General features: G+C 42.4%; 1 protein-coding gene and 1 long non-coding RNA gene across 6 annotated transcripts in view; both read left to right on the top strand.

The window, feature by feature from the left end:
* DYM (dymeclin) overlaps positions 1 to 26,882 on the top strand; it is a 293,499-nt gene that overhangs the window by 172,699 nt on the left and 93,918 nt on the right. For all 5 annotated transcript variants that reach the window (XR_013221124.1, XR_013221125.1, XR_013221122.1 and 2 more), the window contains one exon: positions 4,039 to 4,141. Coding sequence is in view for 2 of the 5 variants with exons in the window: in XM_077283443.1 (XP_077139558.1) it covers positions 4,039 to 4,141 (103 nt within the window). In the remaining 3 variants the exon portion in view is untranslated. The remainder of the gene's footprint in view (positions 1 to 4,038; positions 4,142 to 26,882) is intronic.
* Positions 7,692 to 8,625, top strand: LOC143793696 (uncharacterized). Its single transcript, XR_013220203.1, has 3 exons — positions 7,692 to 7,908; positions 8,370 to 8,479; positions 8,573 to 8,625. It is a non-coding gene; the product is annotated as an uncharacterized LOC143793696 (long non-coding RNA).

The raw sequence follows: 26,882 nt of genomic DNA, 5'->3' as shown, positions 1-26,882 counted from the left end.
AGAAATCCGTATGCAAATCGGGTGGGAAGTGCACTGGAGCATAAGTGCATTACCACGCCCCTAATGCACTTTCAGCCTGATTTACATACGTCTTCTACACTGGATTTCTCGTGACTGGCATATCGGATCTCTACAAAAAAGGTATCATTTTTATTGGGGGATGAGAACCTGTACAGCCACACCAGGACTTCCTTACGTAAAAACCTCCAGAATTTCTTTAAAGGGAATCTATCACCCCCAGGACTTATATGACATGGCCGCTAATATGGGCATACAGGTAGGACTAGTGTAACATTTCTATTACCTGTATGCCCATATTACTAGGTCATATAGGTCCTGTGGGTGACAGATTCCTTAAACACATGCCGATGCCCTATCATCTGTGGGCCACTGAATACAACCCGTGGGATGGACCGAGAAGAGTTCTGCAGACGTTATGTCTATTATTCCTCTTTTTTTTTTCCCCGTACACCATATTAATCTGCTTTTCCTGGAGAGCAGACTAATCTTTATCTATTAATGTTAAGGAAGCGTCCAGACCGCAGACCATTGTCTGCCTGGGAAAAACGAGCGAGACGTCAGGAACATTAGAACGGAGGAACGTAGTCCTGGGATGGTGCCAGAGCAACGGCCATCGCCCGGGGACCTCGCGCCAGCAGTCCCCGCTCAGCTCCGAGTACATGCACTAGGGGTATAATAATGATCGTCTCCCCCTCGCTCGGTGTGTACGCCAGCCTTGTAAATATTTTGTCTGTGCGGCCATGAGGATTTAGTGTCAGGAATTATCCGCACTAAGTTTTTTGAATCTCTGGTTTTATTAGGAAATCCTGTTTACAGTCCTGCGCTCAGACAATCGGCTTTATTTGAGGAAGATGAAGTTTGGACATAAATCCTTTATTTTCTCCGTTTTCCTTCATTGCCTGGTGTCTAGGCCAGTCTGCAGACGTGGGCCTTCTCTGCGGCTTCTTACCCACCTGTCGTGGAGCGGAGGGCCACCACGCGGCTTCACAGTCACAAATCATAAGTGGGTCGTAAAAACTCAAGATGCTTAAATGGAGATCAGACATACGGTTCCCAAGATTTTTTTTTTTTTTTTTATGTTTGGTTCAAATTTTTTTTAATCTTTACCAAGGGGGCGTCAAAACAAGGAATATACAGCGGAGCTGCAGCAATGAAATAAGGGCAAAAACTGACCACCATGGACCCGGTCACAAGTCTTTCAACCGTGTCCGTATTGGCAAATGGAGCCAAGTAACGATAAGAAATACTAAATGCTAAAAATCGGCTCCAGACTTCATAAAAGCGTCACAATCAAAAATTTGTTTAAATCGTGTAAAAAAAAAAAAAAACTACAGTATTACAATTGTCTCAGAATTTGTCTTGAAATATGTTTTTATTTTTGATCCTCCTACATAAACAGTTCAGTTACCATGTAGATTCACTACATTACTGATCCTGAGTTACATCCTGCATTATACTCCAGAGCTGCACTCCCTATTCTGCTGGTGCAGTCACTGTGTACATACATTACATTACTGATCCTTGAGTTACATCCTGTATTATACCCCAGAGCCGCACTCACTATACTGCTGGTGCAGTCACTGTGTACATACATTACTTTACTGATCCTGTACTGATCCTGAGTTACATCTTGTATTATACTCCAGAGCTGCACTCACTATTCTGCTGGTGCAGTCACTGTGTACATAAATTACATTACTGATCCTGAGTTACATCCTGTATTATACTCCAGAGCTGCACTCACTATTCTGCTGGTGCAGTCACTGTGTACATACATTACATTACTGATCCTGAGTTACCTCCTGTATTATACTCCAGAGCTGCACTCACTATTCTGCTGGTGCAGTCACTGTGTACATACATTACTTGTCCTGTAGGTAGTGTCCCCACATTGATGCGTTGGCAGACCCCCTGAGGTTGTCCTGCTTGTCGGACCATGTGAGGAGTATGAGGAGCAGGTGATGTCGTGCAGTTATAAGTTGAGCCCCTGATACTTTTGCTGGTCACGGCTGGAGAAGTCTGGTGACTTGTTTCTCCCCTCTCTCCATAAAATACATGACTAGAGAGATCCCACATCTGCAGAAGAAACAATGGTGCTATGTGCGGTGGGGCGAGCACTGCCATCACCTGCTCTGTACATACATTTCTGTACTTTCTCCTGACTGTTCCTATCTTCAGATGGAGTTCTCTCTTGTTGCACACTGCTCAAAAAAAATAAAGGGAACACTAAAATCCCACATCCTAGATATCACTGAATGAAATATTCCAGTTGTAAATCTTTATTCATTACATAGTGGGATGTGTTGAGAACAGTAAAACCTAAAAATGATCAACGTAAATCACAACTAATATCCCACGGAGGTCTGGAATTGGAATGATGCTCAAAATGAAAGTGGAAAATCTAATTACAGGCTGGTCCAACTTCAGTGGAAATGCCTCAAAACAAGGAAATGATGCTCAGTAGTGTGTGTGGCCTCCACGTGCCTGTATGACCTCCCTACAACGCCTCGGCATGCTCCTGATGAGGCGGCGGATGGTCTCCTGAGGGATCTCCTCCCAGACCTGGACTAATGCATCCGCCAACCACTGGACAGTCTGTGGTGCAACGTGACCTTGTTGGATGCTGTGAGACATGATGTCCCAGATGTATTCAATCGGATCCCGGTCTGGAGAACGGGCAGGCCAGTCCATAGCTTCAATGCCTTCATCTTGCAGGAACTACTGACACACTCCAGCCACATGAGGTCTGGCATTGTCTTGCATTAGGAGGAACCCAGGGCCAACCGCACCAGCATATGGTTTCATAAGGGGTCTGAGGATCTCATCTCGGTACCTAATGGCAGTCAGGTTACCTCTGGTGAGCACATGGAGGGCTGTGTGACCCTCCAAAGAAATGCCACCCCACACCATTACTGACCCACTGCCAAACCGGTCATGCTGAAGAATGTTGCAGGCAGCAGATCGATCTCCACGGCGTCTCCAGACTCTGTCATGTCTGTCACATGTGCTCAGTGTGAACCTGCTTTCATCTGTGAAGAGCACAGGGCGCTGGTGGCGAATTTGCCAATCCTGGTGTTCTGTGTCAAATGCCAAGCGTTCTGCACGGTGTTGGGCTGTGAGCACAACCCCCATCTGTGGATGTCGGGCACTTAGACCATCCTCATGGAGTCGGTTTGTAACAGTTTGTGCAGACACATGCACATTTGTGGCCTGCTGGAGGTCATTTTGCAGGGCTCTGGCAGTGCTCCTCCTTTTCCTCCTTGCACAAAGGCAGAGGTAGCGGTCCTGCTGCTGTTGTTGCCCTCCTACGGCCCCCTCACGTCTCCTGGTGTACTGGCCTGTCTCCTGGTAGTGCCTCCAGCCTCTGGACACTACGCTGACAGACACAGCAAACCTTCTTGCCACAGCTCGCATTGATGTGCCATCCTGGATGAGCTGCACTACCTGAGCCACTTGTGTGGGTTGTAGAGTCCGTCTCATGCTACCATGAGTGTGAAAGCACAACCAACATTCAAAAGCGACCAAAACATTAGCCAGAAAGCATTGGTTCTGAGATGTGGTCTGTGGTCGCCACCTGCAGAACCACTCCTTTATTGAGGGTGTCTTGATAATTGCCAATAATTTCCATGTGTTGTCTATTCCATTTGCACAACAGCATGTGAAATTGATCGTCAATCAGTGTTGCTTCCTAAGTGGACAGTTTGATTTCACAGAAGTTTGATTTACTTGGAGTTATATTCTGTTGTTTAAGTGTTCCCTTTGTTTTGAGTGTATATTGGTCGTGGCATTCTGTGGGGCCTTTGCTGTTTTCGCTGTGCACGTTGCATTTTGTGCCTTTTTTAGTATGTGATATGTGTTCCAGCCGGTTTCCACTCCTGGTCGCCCCATGTTGACCCTCTTCTATATTATGCTCCTCTCTGTCTATGGGATCTCACAATAGCCCTGGCTCCCATGAAGCCGGATCACAATATCTCGGTTTTATCTCTTTATTAACATTATTCTTTTTTTCTCTTTTAGTTTGTTTTCATTGCTGTCTAAAAAACACAACAAAGTCCTGGAGCAAGCCACACAGTCCCTGCGAGGGTCCCTTGGCTCCGACGACTCTCCATTTCCTGACTACGTGAGTATCAAAGTGCAAGCGAGTGTCTGCGAGATGGCTTCTCAGCCGGCTGATCAGGACACTGACACTCTAGGCTGCCACAGTCTGACGAGCTGACACCAAGATTCAACCTCGAGACTCTTGGTATGACTTCACGTCTCACATGTGGTTAACTGTGCACACAGATGTGACATGAGCCCATCACTGGTGCGATACACCACACACCGCCACTCTCCGTGCAATGTACACAGGGCTATAATAGACTTTATAGAGCAACGAGGACTGTCCTGGAGCCCATAATGGTTTCATAGTTAATTTTTTATTAATATTACAGCGCCATTTGTTCCATGGCTCTTTACATATGAGGAGGGGTACACATAATAAAAACAAGTACAGTAATCTTGAACAATACAAGTCACTGACAAGAGAGGACAAAGCTGGTCATGCAGCACTATGGTGGAACAAGGGTTACTGCAGGTTGTAGGCTTGTCGGAAGAGGTGGATCTTCATGTTCCTTTTGAAGGTTCCCATGGTAGGCGAGAGTCTGATATGTTGGGGTAGAGTGTTCCAGAGTAGTGGGGATGGACGGGAGAAATCTTGTATGCTATTGTGGGAAGAGGAGGAGTAGAGGAGGAGATCTTGTGAGGCTAGGAGATTGTTTGCAGATAAGTACTGGGAGACAAGGTCACAGGTGTATGGAGGACGCAGGTTGTGGATGGTTTTGTATGCCATGGTTTGGGTTCTGAACTGGAGTCTTTGGGCAGTGGGGAGCCAGTGAAGGAATTGACAGAGAGGAGAGGCCGGAGAAGAGAGAGGGGGACAGGTGAATTAGTCGGGCAGCATAGTTTTGGATAGATTGGAGAGGTTCTAGAGTGAGGGAAGCCACAGAGTAGGAGGTTGCAGTAGTCGAGGCGGGAGATGATGAGGGCATGCACTAAAGTTTTTGCATATTCTTGGTTGACGAATGTATGGGTCCAGGAAATATTTTTCAGTTGGAGTTGGCAGGAGATGGAAAGGGCTTGGATATGTGGTTTGAAGGACAGATTAGAGTACAGGGTTACCCGAGGCAGACATTGATATTAATGGATAGGTCTGTTGAGGAGGTTGAGTGAGATGGGGATAGATAATGAGTTCTGTTTTGTCCATGTTAAGTTTTAGATATCTAGCGGAGAATAATGATTAAATAAGTGCCAGACATTGTGGGATTCTGGTTAGTAAGGAGGTGATATCTGGTCCAGAGCAGGAGGAGAGGTTGGAGGAAAGTTCAAGATGGGCATGTTGTTCCAGTAGTTTTGAGGCATAGGGGAGAAGTGATATGGGGCGATAGCTAGTCACAGAGGATGGATGTGATCCAGGCATGTTTGAAATATGATGGGAAAATGCCAGTTATTATTGATGGGTTACAGTTTAAATGAAGACTGTGGTGAGGTTTGGGATGAGATGGGACTGGATTGGGTCGAGTGCACAGGTGGTGAGATGTGATCTTGAGAGTAGAGAGGAAACTTGATCTTTTGTAATGTGGGAAAAACTGGTTTTGGAGAAGGAGGGCTGAGCAGTTATAAGGAGAGGCTGTAGGCCAAAAATTTCTCTGATATCGATCTTCTGCTTGAAGAATGAGGCAAAAGTCTTCAGTTGAGAGGAGAGGAAGGAGGTGCTGGGGGACAGAAGAGAGAATTGAAAGTTCAATAGCTGTTTAGTGCTAAGAGACAGGGAGATGAGAAGTAGGTATGTTTTGCTGCAGTGAGTGTGGCCTTGAACGTAGTGAGGGACTGTTTGAATGCGATGAAGTGCTCATTGCAGTGGGATCTTTTACATCTCCGCTCAGCAACCCTGGAAGCCCAACTCAGTTGTTTAGTCAGTCTGGTGTTCCAGGGTTGCATGTTGATTTTGCAAGCTTTAAATGTGTACAGGGGGCGAAAAATATGAGAGCTACAGCTGTTGTGGTATTTAAAGCGGCAGCAGCATCTTCACTGTGTAAGGAACTTAAGTCGGGGGGGAGGGACTCAAAAAGTGAGCGTAAATCAAGGTGTTTGAGATTTCTGCAAGGGTGTGCAAGTTTGTGGAGTGCGGATTGTGCACCTAGAGTTGAAAGGGAAGGGAATGTAAGTAGGTTGTGGTCAGATAAAGGGAAAGGTGAGTTAGAGAGGTTAGGTAACAGTCGGGTGAAGATGAGGTCCAGTGTGTTGGCCATCTTATGAGTGGGGAGTTCAGAGGACATGCACTTATATCACATGCAGAGCAAGTTCCAGCTCTTTACAGCATGCCATAAGTCAGTGTCTAGAAGAGAAATTCTGCTCACATAAAAAATGCTCTTTATTGCAAACGCCCAAATTCTTGTCTCAATGGTCACTTTATGTATACATGTTTGCATATGTATCTGTGTGTATATTTATACACACACACACACACACACACACACACACACACACACACACACACACACACACACACACACATCATTTGTTGGCTAATGGGATTACTCGTCATATCTCCCTAAATGTACAGATTGTCAGACTATGTCCCATATAATGCAAATTATTACTGTAATATCACAGTCCATGTGGAAGCCAGGTTATGAGGTACTATTATAGTAGTTATATTCTTGTACATAGGAGCAGTATTATAGTCGTTATATTCTTGTACATAGAAGCAGTATTATAGTAGTGATATTCTTGTACATAGGGGCAGTATTATAGTAGTTATATTCTTGTACATAGGAGCAGTATTATAGTCGTTATATTCTTGTATATAGGGGCAGTATTATAGTAGTTATATTCTTGTACATAGGGGCAGTATTATAGTAGTTATATTCTTGTACATAGGAGCAGTATTATAGTAGTTATATTCTTGTACATAGGAGCACTATTATAGTAGTTATATTCTTGTACATAGGGGCAGTATTATAGTAGTTATATTCTTGTACATAGGAGCAATATTACAGTAGTTATATTCTTGTACATAGGAGCAGTATTATAGTAGTTATATTCTTGTACATAGGAGCAATATTATAGTAGTTATATTCTTGTACATAGGAGCAGTATTAGGCTATGTTCACACGTTCAGGATTTCCATCCTTTTTTTTTCCTGACTGAAACTGCAGGTCTCTGCAGAAAACGCAGGTGCGTTTTTGGTGCGTTTTTTGGTGCGTTTTTTGGTGCGTTTTTTAGTGCGTTTTTTAGTGCGTTTTTTGATGCAGTTTTGTCTGCAGATTGTCTGTGTTTGACAGAAATAAAGTTTAGGCTACGTTCACATTTGCGTTGTGCGCCGCAGCGTCGGCGCCGCAGCGCACAACGCAAACAAAAACGCGGCAAAACGCACGCTAAAACGCTGCGTTTTGCGCCGCATGCGTCCTTTTTGGCCGAAAGTTGGACGCAAAAAAAATGCAACTTGAAGCGTTTCTTGCGTCCAACGCTTGCGGCCATGCGGCGCAAAACGCAGCACAACGCATGTCCATGCGCCCCCATGTTAAATATAGGGGCGCATGACGCATGCGGCGCCGCTGCGGCGCCCGACGCTGCGGCGCTGACCGCAAATGTGAACGTAGCCTTACTGCAGTGGGGGGGGGGAAAAAAAAAAAATGATGTCATTTCCTTGTCCAACCCTTTTCTTCTTCCATCCTCCATTTTGGAACTTAACACACCAAAATGAGTGGACGTGTTTGTAATGACAGCGCTCTGCAGAGTGCTGAGAGTAGGCCAGATGACAGCCCGCGGATCCAGCTCCGCACACCACACCGGATTGCGATCCTGGGGTTGATTCTTCTAATCTTGAATCGTCATAAACGTCAGGTAAGCAGATGTCTGTTTGTTTTATATATTGGGTTATGGGTACATGTCCACGTTCTGGAAACGCTGTGTGTTTGGCGCTGCGTGGGGCCGCAGCGCCAAACATGCAGCGTCCAGATGTAACAGCATAGTGGAGGGGATTTCATGAAATCACGTGTCCACTGTGTGTCATGCGTCAGCCCTGCGACTCTGGACATGCTGCGCGTCTTTTATGATCACAGCATGTCCGTGTTCCTTGCTGAGAAGCTGCGGCTCCGCAAGGAATAAAACAGGGCCCTATGCGTGGGGTGCGATGATGCCGGATTTGTACAATGAACACATCTGGCATCATTGCGTCCCAGAAGGGGGTGGGCCTTCCTGAATGTGGACACGTACCCTTACATAATCCACATTGTTTTCCAGGCATGTTTGATATATTTTTCATTGTTGTGTTTACAAAATATATTTTTATTTTTTTATTTTAGAGGCTGCGGCGGCAGAGAAGACGTGCGCATAAACGAATGTGGGTGCACCCGCTTGTAGCAGACCGAACGGAGAAGGGGCACTTTTATGTGCTGTACAATGATTTGAGGAGGTAAGTAGAAATATATTGAATGACTAATTTACATTTTTTTGCTAGCAATACTTGTGAAGTAACCCTTTTTTGTGTTTCTTTTTAATTTTTCAGATATCCTGAAAAATTTATCTCTTTTTGTCGGCTACCAATTACGGCCTTCGACAGCCTGCTTACCATCCTGGCGCCCCATTTAAAACGGCAAGACACGGTGATGAGGAAGTCCATCTCTGCTGAGGAAAGGCTGCTCATCACCTTGCGGTAAGTAACAATTTTTCAGGGGGGAATGTAGTTAGGTCTCTATTCTACACGTCTCTGTGTCCAGTATGTGTGATTAAACCCACCCAGTCCTCCTGTTGGACGGGGTGCACACATACACACACACACGTGAGATACGGCCGAGTGTTGCATGGTAATCCCCGGCCCTGCCGCCTGCACTCTGGAGCGGAGTGTGCACCCACATACCAATACATGGAGCCGCACGCTCCACAACGGAGTGCATGCAGCAGGTCCGGGGATTACCATGCAACACTCGGTCATATCTCGCATGCGTGTGTGCACAAGTCCCATCAGGCTTTCTAGTTAAATTTTTTACACCCTTTGTGTTGTGCTGGGTGTTAATGCCATCATTATTGAATGGTGCTGGATGCATATTATAGCGGCTTTAACTTGTGACATGTTGTAATTACCTTTTTGTGTGACATTTCTAATTTTCTTTTTTGTTTCTTTGCAGATTTTTGGCCACAGGAGAGAGCTATACATCCCTGCACCTCCAATTTAGGGTTGGTAAATCTACCATCTCTAACATTGTGAGGTGCACATGTACCGTGATCTGGCAGAAGTTGCAGCCTATAGTGATGCCTTCCCCAACCGAGGAGACTTGGCTGCAGGTTGCAGCAGGCTTTCAGTCTGTGGCCAATTTCCCAAACTGCATAGGTGCAGTCGATGGTAAACATGTAAGGGTTCAGCAGCCCCCACGATCAGGATCACGCTTCTTTAATTATAAGAAGTATTTTTCAGTGGTCCTGATGGCGGTGGCTGATGCCCATTACAAATTTGTTGCCATTGATGTTGGTGCCTATGGTAGTACTGGGGATTCTCGGGTGTTGCGAACGTCACAGATTGGGATGCAAATTCTTCGAGATGGCGGCACGCTCCCAGCCCCAAGACCTTTGCCGGGTTCCACACATCCAGTGCCCTTTGTGATGGTATCGGATGAGGCGTTTCCCTTAACGACAACCCTGCTGCGCCCATACCCACGAAGGGGACTGGATGCCCGACGGAGGATTTTTAATTATCGGCTGAGTCGTGCACGCAGATATGTGGAATGCACCTTTGGGATCATGACTAGTCAGTGGAGGATCTTTCACACTGCCATTCAGTTGGACACAGACACCGTTGATGCTGTGATAAAGGCTTGCTGTGTACTCCACAACTATGCTCGTGAGTACAACAGTGACGTAGATGTGGAGTACCAGCAGGCAGTATTTAATCCAGTGGTCAACGGGGGTCTGGGCAGGCCGTCCAACTCGGGTGTGCGTGTGAGAGAATCCTTCACTGACTACTTCATGAGTCCAGAAGGTGCCGTGCACTGGCAATACTCCTGTGCTGGTGTTGAGCAGCCTGACCAGCAGAGAAGGATGCATTTACACTGACCCTCCACAAAAAAGTTGCCGACATCGCTGCAGTTTTGAAAACATCCCGCAAAATGATAAACGACATCAATCAACACAACATGTATTAAAAAAAAATATTTTTTTCATGTTACCCGAAAAATTTAAAAAAAATTGGTTGTAATATAAATAAAAAATCTATTTTGGTTTAATTTGGTTTGTTTTTTTATGTCAAAAATATGGTTGGTTTTTTCAGAAATTAACAGCAGAATGAGGTATACAATTGTTAACACATCAAACCATAAACCACTAATCGATAGCCCATAAACACAGGACAGTGGCCTTGTTCCCATTGTCTAAAAAGAAGAGAATTTTTTGTGTGAAATAACATTTATTTTAGAAAACAAAAATTATTGTTAATTTGTACAAAACATTTTTCAATTTGAAAAAAAAAATAATTTAACAGCCCCTTTCAAATACAACAGTCAATTTGAGCTACAAACAAAAGCACAACTTTGTGCAACTGAAAACTTTTGCCCACGTTCAATTAAGAAATGTATATTCTTGAGAATAGAGGTAATTTGTTCCCTCATTTAGATTCGGTGCTCCCCCCAGATGCTGCAAACTGCCTCTATCTCCTTGGCTGTGGGCCAAATACTGGGGTCTTGTAGTTGTTTCAGGTGTTCGGTGTCGGGGCCTGAAAAGTCCCAATACCCCCATCAGTACTTCATTATAGGGAGAAATCGGAGCAGGGTCCTCCAGAGCAGTGAGGGACATCTGCACCATAGACATGAAAAGAGATTGTCTATCCGGTGGCAGGGAGCGTGTTTTTCTGGCTACTGTTTGGGCAAAGGAGTCACAATGGTCATCGGTACTTGTTTTTTTTAATAAATCTAATGTGTCCGACGCAATTTGGACCGTTTGGTCATCTTGGTTCTTCTTGGTTTTTTTTTTTTTCTTCTCTGCTGCCACCGGATAGACAGCTCTCTTCTCCACTCTCACAGCTTCTGCGGAATCAGATGCTTCAGCAGCTGCTGAAGTAGATGTTGACGCAGCAGCTGCTGAAGTGGATGCTGATTCAGCAGAAGCTGTGGGAGTGGATGGAGAGATGGTCCCTCCCACTCCCGAGGAACTGCCTGCTTCATCTGTGTCGCTGTCCTCCAAATCAGCTACCGACATGTTTCCTTCCGTCCTGTTGGTTTAAAAATAAATACAATAGTGTCATCTCATAATCTATAGCACGACCAAGTAATGTTACACAAATGCTTGTAATATGTCAAAGTAACCACTAATAAATGAACATTTCAGTGCCACGTATAAGTGCCACGTATCACGTATTTAAGTGCCACGTATTTAAGTACCACGTATAAGTGCCACGTGCCACGTATTTAAGTACCACGTATTTAAGTGCCACGTATTTAAGTGCCACGTATAAGTGCCACGTATTTAAGTGCCACGTGCTACGTATTTAAGTGCCACGTATTTAAGTGCCACGTGCCACGTATTTAAGTGCCACGTATAAGTGCCACGTGCCACGTATTTAAGTGCCACGTGCCACGTATTTAAGTGCCACGTATTTAAGTGCCACGTATAAGTGCCACGTATTTGAGTGCCACGTGCCACGTATTTAAGTACCACGTATAAGTGCCACGTATTTAAGTGCCACGTATAAGTGCCACGTATTTAAGTGCCACGTGCTACGTATTTAAGTGCCACGTGCCACGTATTTAAGTGCCACGTGCCACGTATTTAAGTGCCACGTATAAGTGCCACGTGCCACGTATTTAAGTGCCACGTGCCACGTATTTAAGTGCCACGTATTTAAGTGCCACGTATTTAAGTGCCACGTATTTAAGTGCCACGTATAAGTGCCATGTGCCACGTATCACGTATAAGTGACACGTATCACGTATTTAAGTGCCACGTATCACGTACAAGTGCCACGTGCCACGTATTTAAGTGCCACGTATCCCGTATTTAAGTGCCACGTCTTTCATTTGCACGTATTTTTCCTATTGTAAGGTGGCATTAATCCCGGTTAATAATGGAGAGGCGTTAATAAGACGCCTATCCATTATTAATCCTATTAAAGGGTTAAATGGCGGAAAAAATTGGCGTGGGCTCCCGCGCAATTTTCTCCGCCAGAGCGGTAAAGCCAGTGACTGAGGGCAGATATTAATAGCCAGGAGAGGGTCCACGGTTATTGCCCCCCCCCTGGCTACAAACATCTGCCCCCAGCCACCCCAGAAAAGGCACATCTGGAAGATGCGCCTATTCTGGCACTTGGCCACTCTCTTCCCACTCCCGTGTAGCGGTGGGATATGGGGTAATGAGGGGTTAATGCCACCTTGCTATTGTAAGGTGGCATTAAGCCCGGTTAATAATGGAGAGGCGTCAATAAGACGCCTATCCATTATTAATCCAATGAAAGGGTTAAAATAAAAAACACAAACACTAGAAAAAAAATATTTTAATGAAATAAAGACACCCACTTTTTGACCATATTTTATTGTACGCTCAATCCGTCCTGAAGACCCTCGACCTGAAAAAGACGCAAAATAAAAAAACAAATTCATACTCCCTGGCCCTGTCCGCAGAAATCCATCGAGGGTCCCACGAAGATCTTCCATGGAGAACAGACACATCCAGAGATATGTCTGCTCTCCACGGCTGCAGCAACACACTGACAGGAGCCATAGTTCCTGTCGGTGTGTCACTGCGCATGCGCGAGCGAGTTAACCGGCGGTCATTGACCCCGGCTCTCTCGCTTAACGGCAGTGCTGCGTGGGAAAGTTCAACGCAGCTGTACTGCCGTTAACCGAGACGCCGGAGCCATTGAGCTCCGGGACAGTACGCGATACACTGCTAGGAGCTTCGCTCCTGGCAGTGTATCGCCGGAGAGCAGGGGATCGGCGTGGGACACTCGTTTTATGGATTCTGCGGACAGGGAGTATGAATTTGGTTTATTATTTTGTGATTTTTTCCTGGAGGATCGAGGGCTTCGCCTACAAGTGTGGTGTATGGTGAGTATATACTCTATGTTATGTGTTGTATGTACTGTACTGTGTGTCATGTTTGTGTATTGTGTGTTTGTGTTTGGTGTGAACTTTAGTATTGTGCTAAGTCGCCGGACACAGGGACAACTCTCCCATCCTAAATACCGGATGGGAGTAGTAGTCCGATACGGCGACTTAGCACAATAGAGGCATATCGTCGCATGGGGACGGACACACAGACTTACCAAATCAATCAGACGCCCGACATCGATCCCCATGCGACGGTATGCCTCCATGATGACAGTCTCTTCGTGACACAGTCGGGACCACACACGCCGCCCACGGACTTCCGCCCACGCACTTCCGCCCGCTCCCCCGCACTTCCTGCAGCAGCGGTTCTGCACATCAAACCGCAGTAAAACACGCAGATATATTTTTGATCTGCGTGTTTTACTGCGATTTTGACCTCACAATGGAGGTCTATGGGTGCAGAACCGCTGCGGTTCAGGAAGAAGAATTGACATGCTCCTTCTTTTTTCCGGGAGCTATTCAGCACGGCTTTTTTTTTAAATTTCCGGACCATGTGCACAGTGTGTCCTGTTTTCCATAGGGTACAGTGTACTGTACCCTGCATGGAAAACAGCTGCGGAACCGCAGCGGCAAAACCGCCGCGGTTCCGCGGTAAAAAACGCACTGTGTGAACATGGCCTTATAGTAGTTATATTCATATACATAGGGGGCAGTATTATAGTACTTATATTCTTGTACATAGGAGCAGTATTATAGTAGTTATATTCTTGCACATAGGGAGCAGTATTATAGTAGGTATATTCTTGCACATAGGGAGCAGTATTATAGTAGGTATATTCTTGTACATAGGGGCAGTATTATAGTAATATTATTGTACATATTATTGTACATAGGGGCAGTATTATAGTAGTTATATTCTTGTACATAGGGGCAGTATTATAGTAGTTATATTCTTGTACATAGGGGCAGTATTATAGTAGTTATATTCTTGTACATAGGGGCAGTATTATAGTAGTTATATTCTTGTACATAGGGGCAGTATTATAGTAGGTATATTCTTGTACATAGGGGCAGTATTATAGTAGTTATATTCTTGCACATAGGGAGCAGTATTATAGTAGGTATATTCTTGCACATAGAGAGCAGTATTATAGTAGGTATATTCTTGCACATAGGGAGCAGTATTATAGTAGGTATATTCTTGTACATAGGGGGCAGTATTATAGTAGTTATATTCTTGTACATAGGAGCAGCATTATAGTAGTTATATTCTTGTACATAGGAGCAGTATTATAGTAATATTATTGTACATATTATTGTACATAGGGGCAGTATTATAGTAGTTATATTCTTGTACATAGGGGCAGTATTATAGTAGTTATATTCTTGTACATAGGGGCAGTATTATAGTAGTTATATTCTTGTACATAGGGGCAGTATTATAGTAGTTATATTCTTGTACATAGGAGCAGCATTATAGTAGTTATATTCTTGTATGTGGGGTTCATGATTTTGAAGAGAATATTGTATGAGCCAAAGTAGGATAGTTAGATAAGTGAGGTGCGGCGATAGGCCAGTCTAAAGAAATGCATTTTCAGGCCACGCTTAAAACTGTGCTCAACATCATCCACATTCTTAACAGCTTAGATTTCAGTAATATTTACAATCGGGGCCTTTTGTTATTTCAATCTTTCCAGCAGGAATTCTGTTGGATACCATAAGCCCTCTTTATTCCCAGCAATCTGTGCCGTATTTCCCCACAAGAGCAGCTGACAGGCATTCCAGCGATCCTGAGCTGCCCAGTTAGGACTCCTTAACTGTGTTCTCCACATCCAGTGAGCACAAAAATTGGTAGCCATGTATTCATCTATGTACAAGAATATAACTACTATAATACTGACCCCTATGTACAAGAATATAACTATTATAATACTGCTCCTATGTACAAGAATATAACTACTATAATACTGGCCCCTATGTACAAGAATATAACTACTATAATACTGCCTCCTATGTACAAGAATATAACTACTATAATACTGCTCCTATGTACAATAATATAACTACTATAATAATGCTCCTATATACAAGAATTTAACTACTATAATGCTGCCCCTATGTACAAGAATATAACTACTATAATACTACCTCCTATGCACAAGAATGTAACTACTATAATACTGCCCCTATGTACAAGAATATAACTACTATAATACGGCACCTATGTACAAAAATATTACTTCTATAATACTGCTCCTATGTACAAGGATATAAGTACTATAATACTGCCCCTATGTATAAGAATATAACTACTATAATACTGCTCCTATGAACAAGAATATAACTACTATAATACTGCTCCTATGTACAATAATATAACTACTATAATACTGCCCCTATGTACAAGAATATAGCTACTATAATACTGCCCCTATGTACAAGAATATAGCTACTATAATACTGTCCCTATGTACAAGAATAGAACTACTATAATACTGCCCCTATATTCAAGAATATAACTACTATAATACTGCCCCTAAGTACAAGAATATATCTGCTATAATAGTGCTCCTATGTACAAGAATATAACTGCTATAATACTGCTCCTATGTACAAGTATATAAATGCTATAATACTGCTCCTATGTTCAAGAATATAACTACTACCCTCTCCTAGTGTATCCTCACCCATCCCCTGCAGACTGGGAGCCCTCGTGGGCAGGGTCCTCCCTCCTTATGTACTTGTGCGCCTTGTTTTTTTTCTCATGTTTAGTATGTATTTGTCTTTATTTGCCCCCTTGTTGACATGTAAAGCGCCATGGAATAAATGGCGCTATAAAAATGTATAATAATACTGTAATACTGCTCCTATGTACAAGAACATAAATGCTATAATACTGCCCCTATGTACAAGACTATAACTACTATAATGCTGCCACTATCTACAAGAATATACCTACTATAATACTGCCCCTATGTACAAGAATATATCTGCTATAATAGTGCTCCTATGTACAAGAATATAAATGCTATAATACTGCTCCTATGTACAAGAATATAACTGCTATAATACTGCTCCTATGTACAAGACTATAACTACAATAATACTACCCCATGTACAAAAATATAGCTACTGTAATACTGCCCCCTATGTACAGGAATATAACTACTATAATACTGCTCCATGTGTACAGGAATATAACTACTATAATACTGACCCCTATGTACAAGAATATAACTACTATAATACTGCCCCTATGTACAAGAATATAACTACTATAATACTGCCCCTATGTACAATAATATACTATACTATACACTACTGTTCAAAAGTTTATGGTCACTAAGAAATTTCCTTATTTTTGAGAGAAAAGCAGTTTTTTTTCCAATTAAGCTGACATTATCTGATTCAGAAATACACTCTATACATTGTTAATATGGTAAATGACTATTCTAGCTGCAAACGTCTGGTTTGTAATGCAATATCTTCATAGGTGTATAGAGGCCCATTTCCAACAACCATCACTCCAGCGTTCTTATGGTACTTTGTGTTTGCTAACTGTGTAAGAAGGCTAATGGATGGTTAAAATACCCTTAAAACCCTTGTGCACAGCTGAAAACAGTTTGGCTGATTACAGAACCTATAAACCTGACCTTTGAGCTAGTTGAGAATCTGGAGCATTACATTTGTTGGTTCCATTAAACTCTCAAAATGAGCAGAAAAAAAGAACTTTCATGTAAAACTCCACAGTCTATACTTGTTCTTAGAAATGAAGGCTATTCCATGTGAGAAATTGCCAACTGAAGATTTCCTACAACGGTGTGTACTACTCCCTTCAGAGGAGAGCACAAACAGGCTCTAACCAGAGTAGAAAGAGAAGTGGGAGGCCCCGCTGCACTACTGAGCAACAAGACAAATACATTAGAGTCTGTAGTTTGAGAAAACGACGCAGGTCCTCAACTGATGTCAACGTCTACAGTGAAGAGGTGACTCCGGGATGCTGGCCTTAAGGGCAGAGTGGCAAAGAAATAGCCATATCTGAGTCTGGCAAATAAAAGGAAAAGATTAATATGGGCAAAAGAACACAGACATTGGACAGAGGAAGATTGGAAAAAAGTGTTCTGGACAGACGAATCCAAGTTTGAGGTGTTTGGATCACACAGAAGAACATTTGTGAGACGCAGAACAACTGAAAAGATGCTGGAAGAGTGCCTGACGCCATCTGTCAAGCATGGTGGAGGTAATGTGATGGTCTTGGGTTGCCTTGGTGCTGGTAAAGTGGGAGATTTGTACAAGGTAAAAGGGATTTTGAATAAGGAAGGCTATCATTCCATTTTGCAGCGCCATGCCATACCCTGTGGACAGCGCTTGATTGGAGCCAATTTCATCCTACAACAGGAAAATGACCCAAAGCACACCTCCAAATTATGCCAGAACTATTTAGGGAAGAAGCCGGCAGCTGGTATTCTATCTGTAATGGAGTGGCCAGCGCAGTCACCAGATCTCAGCACCATTGAGCTGTTGTGGGAGCAACTTGACCGTATGGTACCCAAAAAGTACCCATCAGCCAAACCAGCTTGTGGGAGGGGCTTCTGGAAGCATGGGGTGAAATTTCTCCAGATTACCTCAGCAAATTAACTGCTAAAATGCCAAAGGTCTGCAATGCTGGAATTGCTGCAAAGGGAGCATTCTGTGACGAAAGCAAAGTATGAAGGAGAAAATTATTTTTTCAAATAAAAATCTTTTTTTCCAACCTTGTCAATGTCTGGACTAGATTTTCAATTCATTTGGCAACTCATTTGATTAACAAAAGTATGAGTCTTCAAGGAAAAATCAAAATTGACTGGGTGACCCTAAACTTTGGAACGGTAGTGTATGTACAGTATGTATGTATATGATCTCTATCACAAATACAGTAGAGAAAATGTATAGAAGTGTGTGTGTGTGTGTTTGTGTGTATGTGTGTATGTATGTGTGTGTGTATATGTGTGTATATATATATATATATATATATATATATATATGTATGTATGTATGTGTATATATATATATATATATATATATATAAGTTTGGGTATTTTTAATGATTAAGCAATGGGAATTATTTATTAAGTGAACATTTTTTTATTTTTTTACAAATTTTGTATTTAAAATATATTGTTTTTTTGTTTGTTTTATTTTGCTGTTTTATGAATTTGATGACATATCCTATAACATCATCAATAAAAGCGTGCAAATATGAAATATGATCAGGAAATTCATGGTCACATTGTTGTAGGGGCATTTGTTGGTTCTCGGCTCTTCAGTCTGAGCTGTGAACATTTCCCCTATAGGAAAACACATGTCAGCCTCCAAAAGAAATGTTAACAAGCTCGTTATGGGGTTGTCCAAAAGATCAAATGTCTAAAAACAGGGGGAGGTCAGAGGTCACTGTAATGAGTGGCTTGGCAGGTCATAAAACTGTAACTCACAAGATGTATGGTCTGTGTTGATGGGAGGGAAGACTTGTGGCTTCTGGATGCAGTAAATGGAAACCATTCCTAGGAAAGAAAAAGAAAGGGAACGCTCCACAAGCAAAGGAGTTGCAGATCAGATGGAATCCCTCTGTTACTCCACATGGGCCTGCCGCACCATCATCATTCTGGTCCATTTACAGCAAGATTACAACCTACACATCCTCCATTGTATGTAATATCTACACTTCACCTGTGTGTGTGTGTATATGTACAGTGGGGAAATTAAGTATTTGACACACTGCCGATTTTGCACGTTTTCCCACCTACAAGGAATATAGAGGTCTGTAGTTTTTTATGGTAGGTACACTTCACCTGTGAGAGAATCTTAAAAAAGAAAATCCAGATAATTACCTTGTATGAATTTTACATTAATTTTCATTTTGTTGCATGAAATAAGTATTTGATACAATAGAAAAACAGAACATTTTTGGTACAGGAACCTTTGTTTGCAATTTCAGAAGTTTGACATTTCCTGTAGTTCTTGACCAAGTTTGGAACCAGATCGTTCATGTTTCGCGGATGTCACTGGGAAACATTGAGTTTCAGCTCCCTGCAAAAAGATTTTCTGTTCAGGTCTGGAGACTGGCTACACCACTGCAGGACCTTGAAATGCTTCTTACAGAGCCACTCGTCTGGAAGACCCAGCCACACCTCATCTTCAATGCTTTTACTGAGGGAAGAGGTTGTTAGCCAAAATCTCACGATACATGACCCCATCCATCCTCCCTTCAATACAGTGCAGTTGTCCTGTCCCCTTTGCAGAAAAGCACCCCCAAAGTATGATGTCTCCCCCCCACCATGCTTCATGGTTGGGACAGTGCTCTTGGTGTGGTACTTATCCTTCTTCCTCCAAACACGGCGAGTGGAGTTGATTCCAAAAAGTTCTATTTTCGTGTCATCAGACCACATTACCTTCTCCCATGCCTCCTCTGGATCATCCGATGGTCATTGGTGAACTTCAAACCGGCCTGGACATGTGCTGACGTGAGCAGGAGGACCATGTGTACGCTGCAGGATTTTAATCAATGATGACTTAGTGTGTTACTAATGGTAATGTTTGAAACTGTGTTCCCAGCTCTCTTCTGGTCATTGATCAAGTCCCTCCATGTAGTTCTGGGCCGATTCCTATTCCTGAGCCTTCTCAGAATCATCCTTACCCCAGGAGATGAGATCTTGCATGGAGCCCCAGGCCGAGGAAGATTATTTGTCATCTTGTGTTTCTTTCATGTTGCCTTTTCACCAAGCTGCTTGCCTACTGTCCTCTAGCCCATCCCAGCCTTGTGCAGGTCTTGGCCATGGTGGAGAGGTTGGAGTGTGATTGAGTGTGTGGACAGATGTCTTTATACAAGTAATAAGTTCAAACAGGTGCAATTAATACAGGTAATGAATGCAGAGTAGGAGGCTTCTTAAAGAAAAACCAACTGGTCCATTAGAGCCAACATTTTTGCTGGTTGGTAGGTCATCTGTCTGTCTAGTCTCTGTTTGAAGACTTCAACTGAGGAAGAACTCGCCACCTCCCATGGCAGCCTGCTCCACTTATTGATCACTCTCGCTGTCTAAACTTTTTTTCTAATGTCTAACCTCTATCTTCTAACCCTTTCAGTTTAATTCCATTGCTGCTTGTGTTTCCATGTCAAAATGAGACTGATGATCCCTCTACATTGTAACATCCCTTCTGATATTTGTGGACACCTATTAAGTCTCTTGTTAGCCTGCTTATTTGCAAGCTAAACATTCCCAGATCCTTTAATCGTTCTTCATAGGACATACTTTGCAGTCCGCTCACCATCCTGGTAGCTCTTCTCTGAATTTGCTCCAGTTTTTCAATGTCTTTTTTAAAATGTGCCCAGAACTGGACACAGTATTCCAGATGAGACCTGACCAAGTAGGAGTAGAGGGGGATAATTACTTCATGTGATCTAGACTCTCTGCTTCTCTTAATACATCCTAGAACTGTGTTTGCCTTGTTTGCTGCTGCATCACACTGTTGACTCATGTGCAGTCTGTGATCTATTAGTATACCCAAGTCTTTTTCACATGTGCTTTTGCTTAGTTCTATTCCTCCCATTCTGTAGATGTAATTTTCGTTTTTCTTGCCCAGATGTAGAATCTTTCATTTCTTCCTGTTAAATACCATTCTATTAGTCGCTGATAATCGTACAAGCTTATGTAGATCCTTCTGAATCCTTTCTCTTTTCTAGTGTTAGCTATCCCTCCTAGCTTTGCATCGCCTACAAATTTGATCTGTTTACCTTCAGTTCCTTCATCTAGATTATTTATAAAAATGTTGAACAACACTGGGGCCCATGACAGCCTTGTGGTTCCCCACTTGCAACACTCTTCCAATTTAATGTGCAACCATTTATTACCACTCTTTGAGTACGATCACTGAGCCAATTATGAATCCACCTAACCGTAGCCTTGTCAATCCCATACTTGGTCATTTTTCAATAAGGATAGTATTTGATACTTTATCAAATGCTTTGCTGAAGTCGAGATATGCTATATCTGTCGCATTTCCCTGATCCACCCAGTCAGTGATTCCATCATAGAAGGAAATTAGATTATTCTGGCATGACTTGTTTGCTACAAACCCATGCTGGCTCTGGTTAAATACTGTTTTTTTTATCCAAGTACTTAGTTACATGCTGTTTAACAATTTGTTCAAAGATTTTTCCTGGTATTAAAGTAAGGCTCACTGGCCTGTAAATTCCTGGCTCCAACTTCTTTCCTTTTTTTGAAGATGGGGACAACATTTACCCTTCTCCAATCTTCTGGGACTTCTGTTCTCCAAGACTTTTTAAAGATTCTGGATAGTGGTTCTGCGATTTCCTTTGCTAACTCTTTCAGTACTCTAGAATGTAATTCATCTGGACCAGGAGATTTAAATTAATGTAAATTAGCTAAGTGTTCCCTCACCATCTCTCTCTCTTTATGGATAGAGTGGATTCTTTTATTCCTTCGATGGCACCGAGAAGATCAGTTGATGTTACAATTGCTATCTTAGAGAACACAGATGCAAAATAGGAATTTAAAAGTTTGGCCTTCTGAACATCATTTTTGACCACTTCATCCTTTTCATCCTGTAAAAATCCTATAGCATCTTTGACTTTTCTTTTGCTTTTGACATACCCCCAAATCCTTTTTTGCTGCTTTTGGTCTCCCTTGCAATCCTCTCTTCATTACTGCCCTTAGCTCTTCTATCTCTTGCTCCGCTTTCCCTGCAGACATTATAATGATCTTCTTTAGATATGCCCCTTCTATCCATTTTGATAGTCTTTTTTTTTTTCCTTTTTAACAAGCGATTAAGTTCTGTGTTCATCCATCTTTGTCTCTTTAAATGCTTCCAATTCTTACTTTTCGGGATTGTTACCGATTGTACAGTGAGAATTTTATTTAGCAAAATAACGGGTGTTCTTCCTATTACTGTTATTGGTGATCAGTAGGGTTATAGGGGTTCTTCCCATTACTATTGATGATCAGTAACGTTATAGGGGTTCTTCCCATTACCATTGGTGATCAGTAAGGTTATAGGGGTTCTGCCTATTAGTATTGGTGATTAGTAAGGTTATAGGGTTTCTTCCCATTACTATTGGTGATCAGTAGGGTTATACGGGTTCTTCCCATTACTATTGGTGATCAGTAAGGTTATAGGGGTTCTTCCCATTACTATTGGTGATTAGTAAAGTTATAGGGGTTCTTCCCATTACTATTGGTGATCAGTAAGGTTATAGGGGTTCTTCCCATTACTATTGGTGATCAGTAGGGTTATATGGGTTCTTCCCATTACTATTGGTGATCAGTAGGGTTATAGGGGTTCTTCCCATTACTATTGGTGATCAGTAGGGTTATAGGGGTTCTTCCCATTACTATTGGTGATCAGTAGGGTTATAGGGGTTCTTCTCATTACTATTGGTGATCAGTAGGGTTATAGGGGTTCTGCCTATTAGTATTGGTGATCAGTAAGGTTATACGGGTTCTTCCCATTACTATTGGTGGATCAGTAAGGTTATAGGGGTTCTTCTCATTACTATTGGTGATCAGTAGGGTTATAGGGGTTCTTCCCATTACTATTGGTGATCAGTAGGGTTATAGGGGTTCTTCCCATTACTATTGGTGATCAGTAGGGTTATAGGGGCTCTTGCCATTACTATTGATGATCAGTAACGTTATAGGGGTTCTTCCCATTACTTTTGATGATCAGTAACGTTATAGGGGTTCTTCCCATTACTATTGATCAGTAAGGTTATAGGGGTTCTTCCCATTACTATTGGTGATCAGTAGGGTTATAGGGGTTCTTCCCATTACTATTGGTGATCAGTAGGGTTATAGGGGTTCTTTCCATTACTATTGGTGATCAGTAGGGTTATAGGGGTTCTTCCCATTACTATTGATGATCAGTAACGTTATAGGGGTTCTTCCCATTACTTTTGATGATCAGTAACGTTATAGGGGTTCTTCCCATTACTATTGATCAGTAAGGTTATAGGGGTTCTTCCCATTACTATTGGTGATCAGTAGGGTTATAGGAGTTCTGCCTATTAGTATTGGTGATCAGTAAGGTTATAGGGGTTCTTCCCATTACTATTGGTGATCAGTAAGGTTATAGGGGTTCTTCCCATTACTGTTGGTGATCAGTAGGGTTATAGGGGTTCTGCCTATTAGTATTGGTGATCAGTAAGGTTATAGGGGTTCTTCCCATTACTATTACATAGTTACATAGTTACATAGTTATTAAGGTTGAAGGAAGACTTTAAGTCCATCTAGTTCAACCCATAGCCTAACATGCCCTAACATGTTGATCCAGGGGAAGGCAAAAAAAACCCATGTGGCAAACAGTAAGCTCCACCATGGGGAAAAAATTCCTTCCCGACCCCACATACGGCAATCAGACTAGTTCCCTGGATCAATGCCCTATCAAGGAATCTAATATATATACCCTGTAACATTATACTTTTCCAGAAACGTATCCAGTCCCCTCTTAAATTGAAGTAATGAATCACTCATTACAACATCATGCAGCAGAGAGTTCCATAGTCTCACTGCTCTTACAGTAAAGAATCCGCATCTGTTATTATGCTTAAACCTTCTTTCCTCCAGACGTAGAGGATGCCCCCTTGTCCCTGTCACTGGTCTATGATTAAAAAGATCATCAGAAAGGTCTTTGTACTGTCCCCTCATATATTTATACATTAACATAAGATCACCCCTTAGTCTTCGTTTTTCCAAACTAAACAGCCCCAAGTGTAATAACCTATCTTGGTATTGCAGACCCCCCAGTCCTCTAATAACCTTGGTCGCTCTTCTCTGCACCCGCTCTAGTTCAGCTATGTCTTTCTTATACACCGGAGACCAGAACTGTGCACAGTATTCTAAGTGTGGTCGAACTAGTGACTTGTATAGAGGTAAAGTTATGTTCTCCTCATGAGCATCTATGCCTCTTTTAATGCATCCCATTATTTTATTTGCCTTAGTAGCAGCTGCCTGACACTGGCCACTGAATATGAGTTTGTCATCCACCCATACACCCAGGTCTTTTTCATTGATGGTTTTGCCCAGAATTTTAGAATTAAGCACATAGTTATACATCTTATTACTTCTACCCAAGTGCATGACCTTACATTTATCCCCATTAAAGCTCATTTGCCATTTATCAGCCCAAGCTTCTAGTTTACATAAATCATCCTGTAATATAAAATTGTCCTCCTCTGTATTGATTACCCTGCAGAGTTTAGTGTCATCTGCAAATATTGAAATTTTACTCTGAATGCCCCCTACAAGGTCATTAATAAATATGTTAAAAAGAAGAGGGCCCAATACTGACCCCTGTGGTACCCCACTACTAACCGTGACCCAGTCCGAGTGTACGCCATTAATAACCACCCTTTGTTTCCTATCCCTGAGCCAGCTCTCAACCCACTTGCACATATTTTGCCCTATCCCCATTATTCTCATTTTATGTATCAACCTTTTGTGTGGCACCGTATCAAAAGCTTTGGAAAAGTCCATATACACTACATCTACTGGGTTCCCTTGGTCCAGACCGGAACTTACCTCTTCATAGAAGCTGATCAAATTAGTCTGACATGATCGGTCCCTAGTAAACCCGTGCTGATACTGGGTCATGAGGTTATTCCTCTTCAGATACTCCAGTATAGCATCCCTTAGAATGCCCTCCAGGATTTTACCCACAGTAGAGGTTAAGCTTACTGGCCTATAATTTCCGAGTTCAGTTTTTGTCCCCTTTTTGAATATTGGCACCACAATTGGTGATCAGTAGGGTTATACGGGTTCTTCCCATTACTATTGGTGATCAGTAAGGTTATAGGGGTTCTTCCCATTACTATTGGTGATCAGGAAGGTTATAGGGGTTCTTCCCATTACTATTGGTGATCAGTAGGGTTATAGGGGTTCTTCCCATTACTATTGGTGATCAGTAGGGTTATAGGGGTTCTGCCTATTAGTATTGGTGATCAGTAAGGTTATAGGGGTTCTTTTCATTACTATTGGTGATCAGTAGGGTTATAGGGGTTCTTCCCATTACTATTGGTGATCAGTAGGGTTATAGCTGTTCTTCCCATTACTATTGGTGATCAGTAGGGTTATAGGGGTTCTTCCCATTACTATTGGTGATCAGTAGGGTTATAGGGGTTCTTCCCATTACTATTGGTGATCAGTAGGGTTATAGGGGTCTTCCCATTACTATTGGTGATCAGTAGGGTTATAGCTGTTCTTCCCATTACTATTGGTGATCAGTAGGGTTATAGGGGTTCTTCCCATTACTATTGGTAATCAGTAGGGTTATAGGGGTTCTTCCCATTACTATTGGTGATCAGTAGGGTTATAGGGGTTCTTCCCATTACTATTGGTGATCAGTAGGGTTATAGCTGTTCTTCACATTACTATTGGTGATCAGTAGGGTTATAGAGGTTCTTCCCATTACTATTGGTGATCAGTAAGGTTATTGGGGTTCTTCCCATTACTATTGGTGATCAGTAGAGTTATAGAGGTTCTTCCCATTACTATTGGTGATCAGTAGGGTTATAGGGGTTCTTCCCATTACTATTGGTGATCAGTAGGGTTATAGGGGTTCTTCCCATTACTATTGGTGATCAGTAGGGTTATAGGGGTTCTTCTCATTACTATTGGTGATCAGTAGGGTTATAGGGGTTCTTCCCATTACTATTGGTGATCAGTAGGGTTATAGCTGTTCTTCCCATTACTATTGGTGATCAGTAGGGTTATAGCTGTTCTTCCCATTACTATTGGTGATCAGTAGGGTTATAAGGGTTCTTCCCATTACTTTTGGTGATCAGTAGGGTTATAGGGGTTCTTCCCATTACTATTGGTGATCAGTAGGGTTATAGCTGTTCTTCTCATTACTATTGGTGATCAGTAAGGTTATAGGGGTTCTTCCCATTACTATTGGTGATCAGTAGGGTTATAGGGGTTCTTCCCATTACTATTGGTGATCAGTAGGGTTATAGGGGTTCTTCCCATTACTATTGGTGATCAGTAGGGTTATAGGGGTTCTTCCCATTACTATTGGTGATCAGTAGGGTTATAGGGGTTCTTCCCATTACTATTGGTGATCAGTAGGGTTATAGGGGTTCTTCCCATTACTATTGGTGATCAGTAGGGTTATAGGGGTTCTTCCCATTACTATTGGTGATCAGTAGGGTTATAGCTGTTCTTCCCATTACTATTGGTGATCAGTAGGGTTATAGGGGTTCTTCCCATTACTATTGGGGATCAGTAAGGTTATAGGGGTTCTTCCCATTACTATTGGTGATCAGTAGGGTTATAGGGGTTCTTCTCATTACTATTGGTGATCAGTAGGGTTATAGGGGTTCTTCTCATTACTATTGGTGATCAGTAGGGTTATAGGGGTTCTTCTCATTACTATTGGTGATCAGTAGGGTTATAGCTGTTCTTCCCATTACTATTGGTGATCAGTAGGGTTATAGGGGTTCTTCTCATTACTATTGGTGATCAGTAGGGTTATAGGGGTTCTTCTCATTACTATTGGTGATCAGTAGGGTTATAGGGGTTCTTCTCATTACTATTGGTGATCAGTAGGGTTATAGGGGTTCTTCCCATTACTATTGGTGATCAGTAGGGTTATAGAGGTTCTTCTCATTACTATTGGTGATCAGTAGGGTTATAGAGGTTCTTCTCATTACTATTGGTGATCAGTAGGGTTATAGCTGTTCTTCCTGTTGCTGTTATTGGCAGACTGTGAGGTTTATGGGGGCTGCTCTTTCTCTTG

Source organism: Ranitomeya variabilis, chromosome 1 (genome assembly GCF_051348905.1).
Source record: "Ranitomeya variabilis isolate aRanVar5 chromosome 1, aRanVar5.hap1, whole genome shotgun sequence".
Lineage (NCBI taxonomy): Eukaryota > Metazoa > Chordata > Amphibia > Anura > Dendrobatidae > Ranitomeya > Ranitomeya variabilis.
The sequence above is the reverse complement of the archived record's forward strand: the minus strand, read 5'-3'. Positions and strand labels throughout refer to the sequence as shown.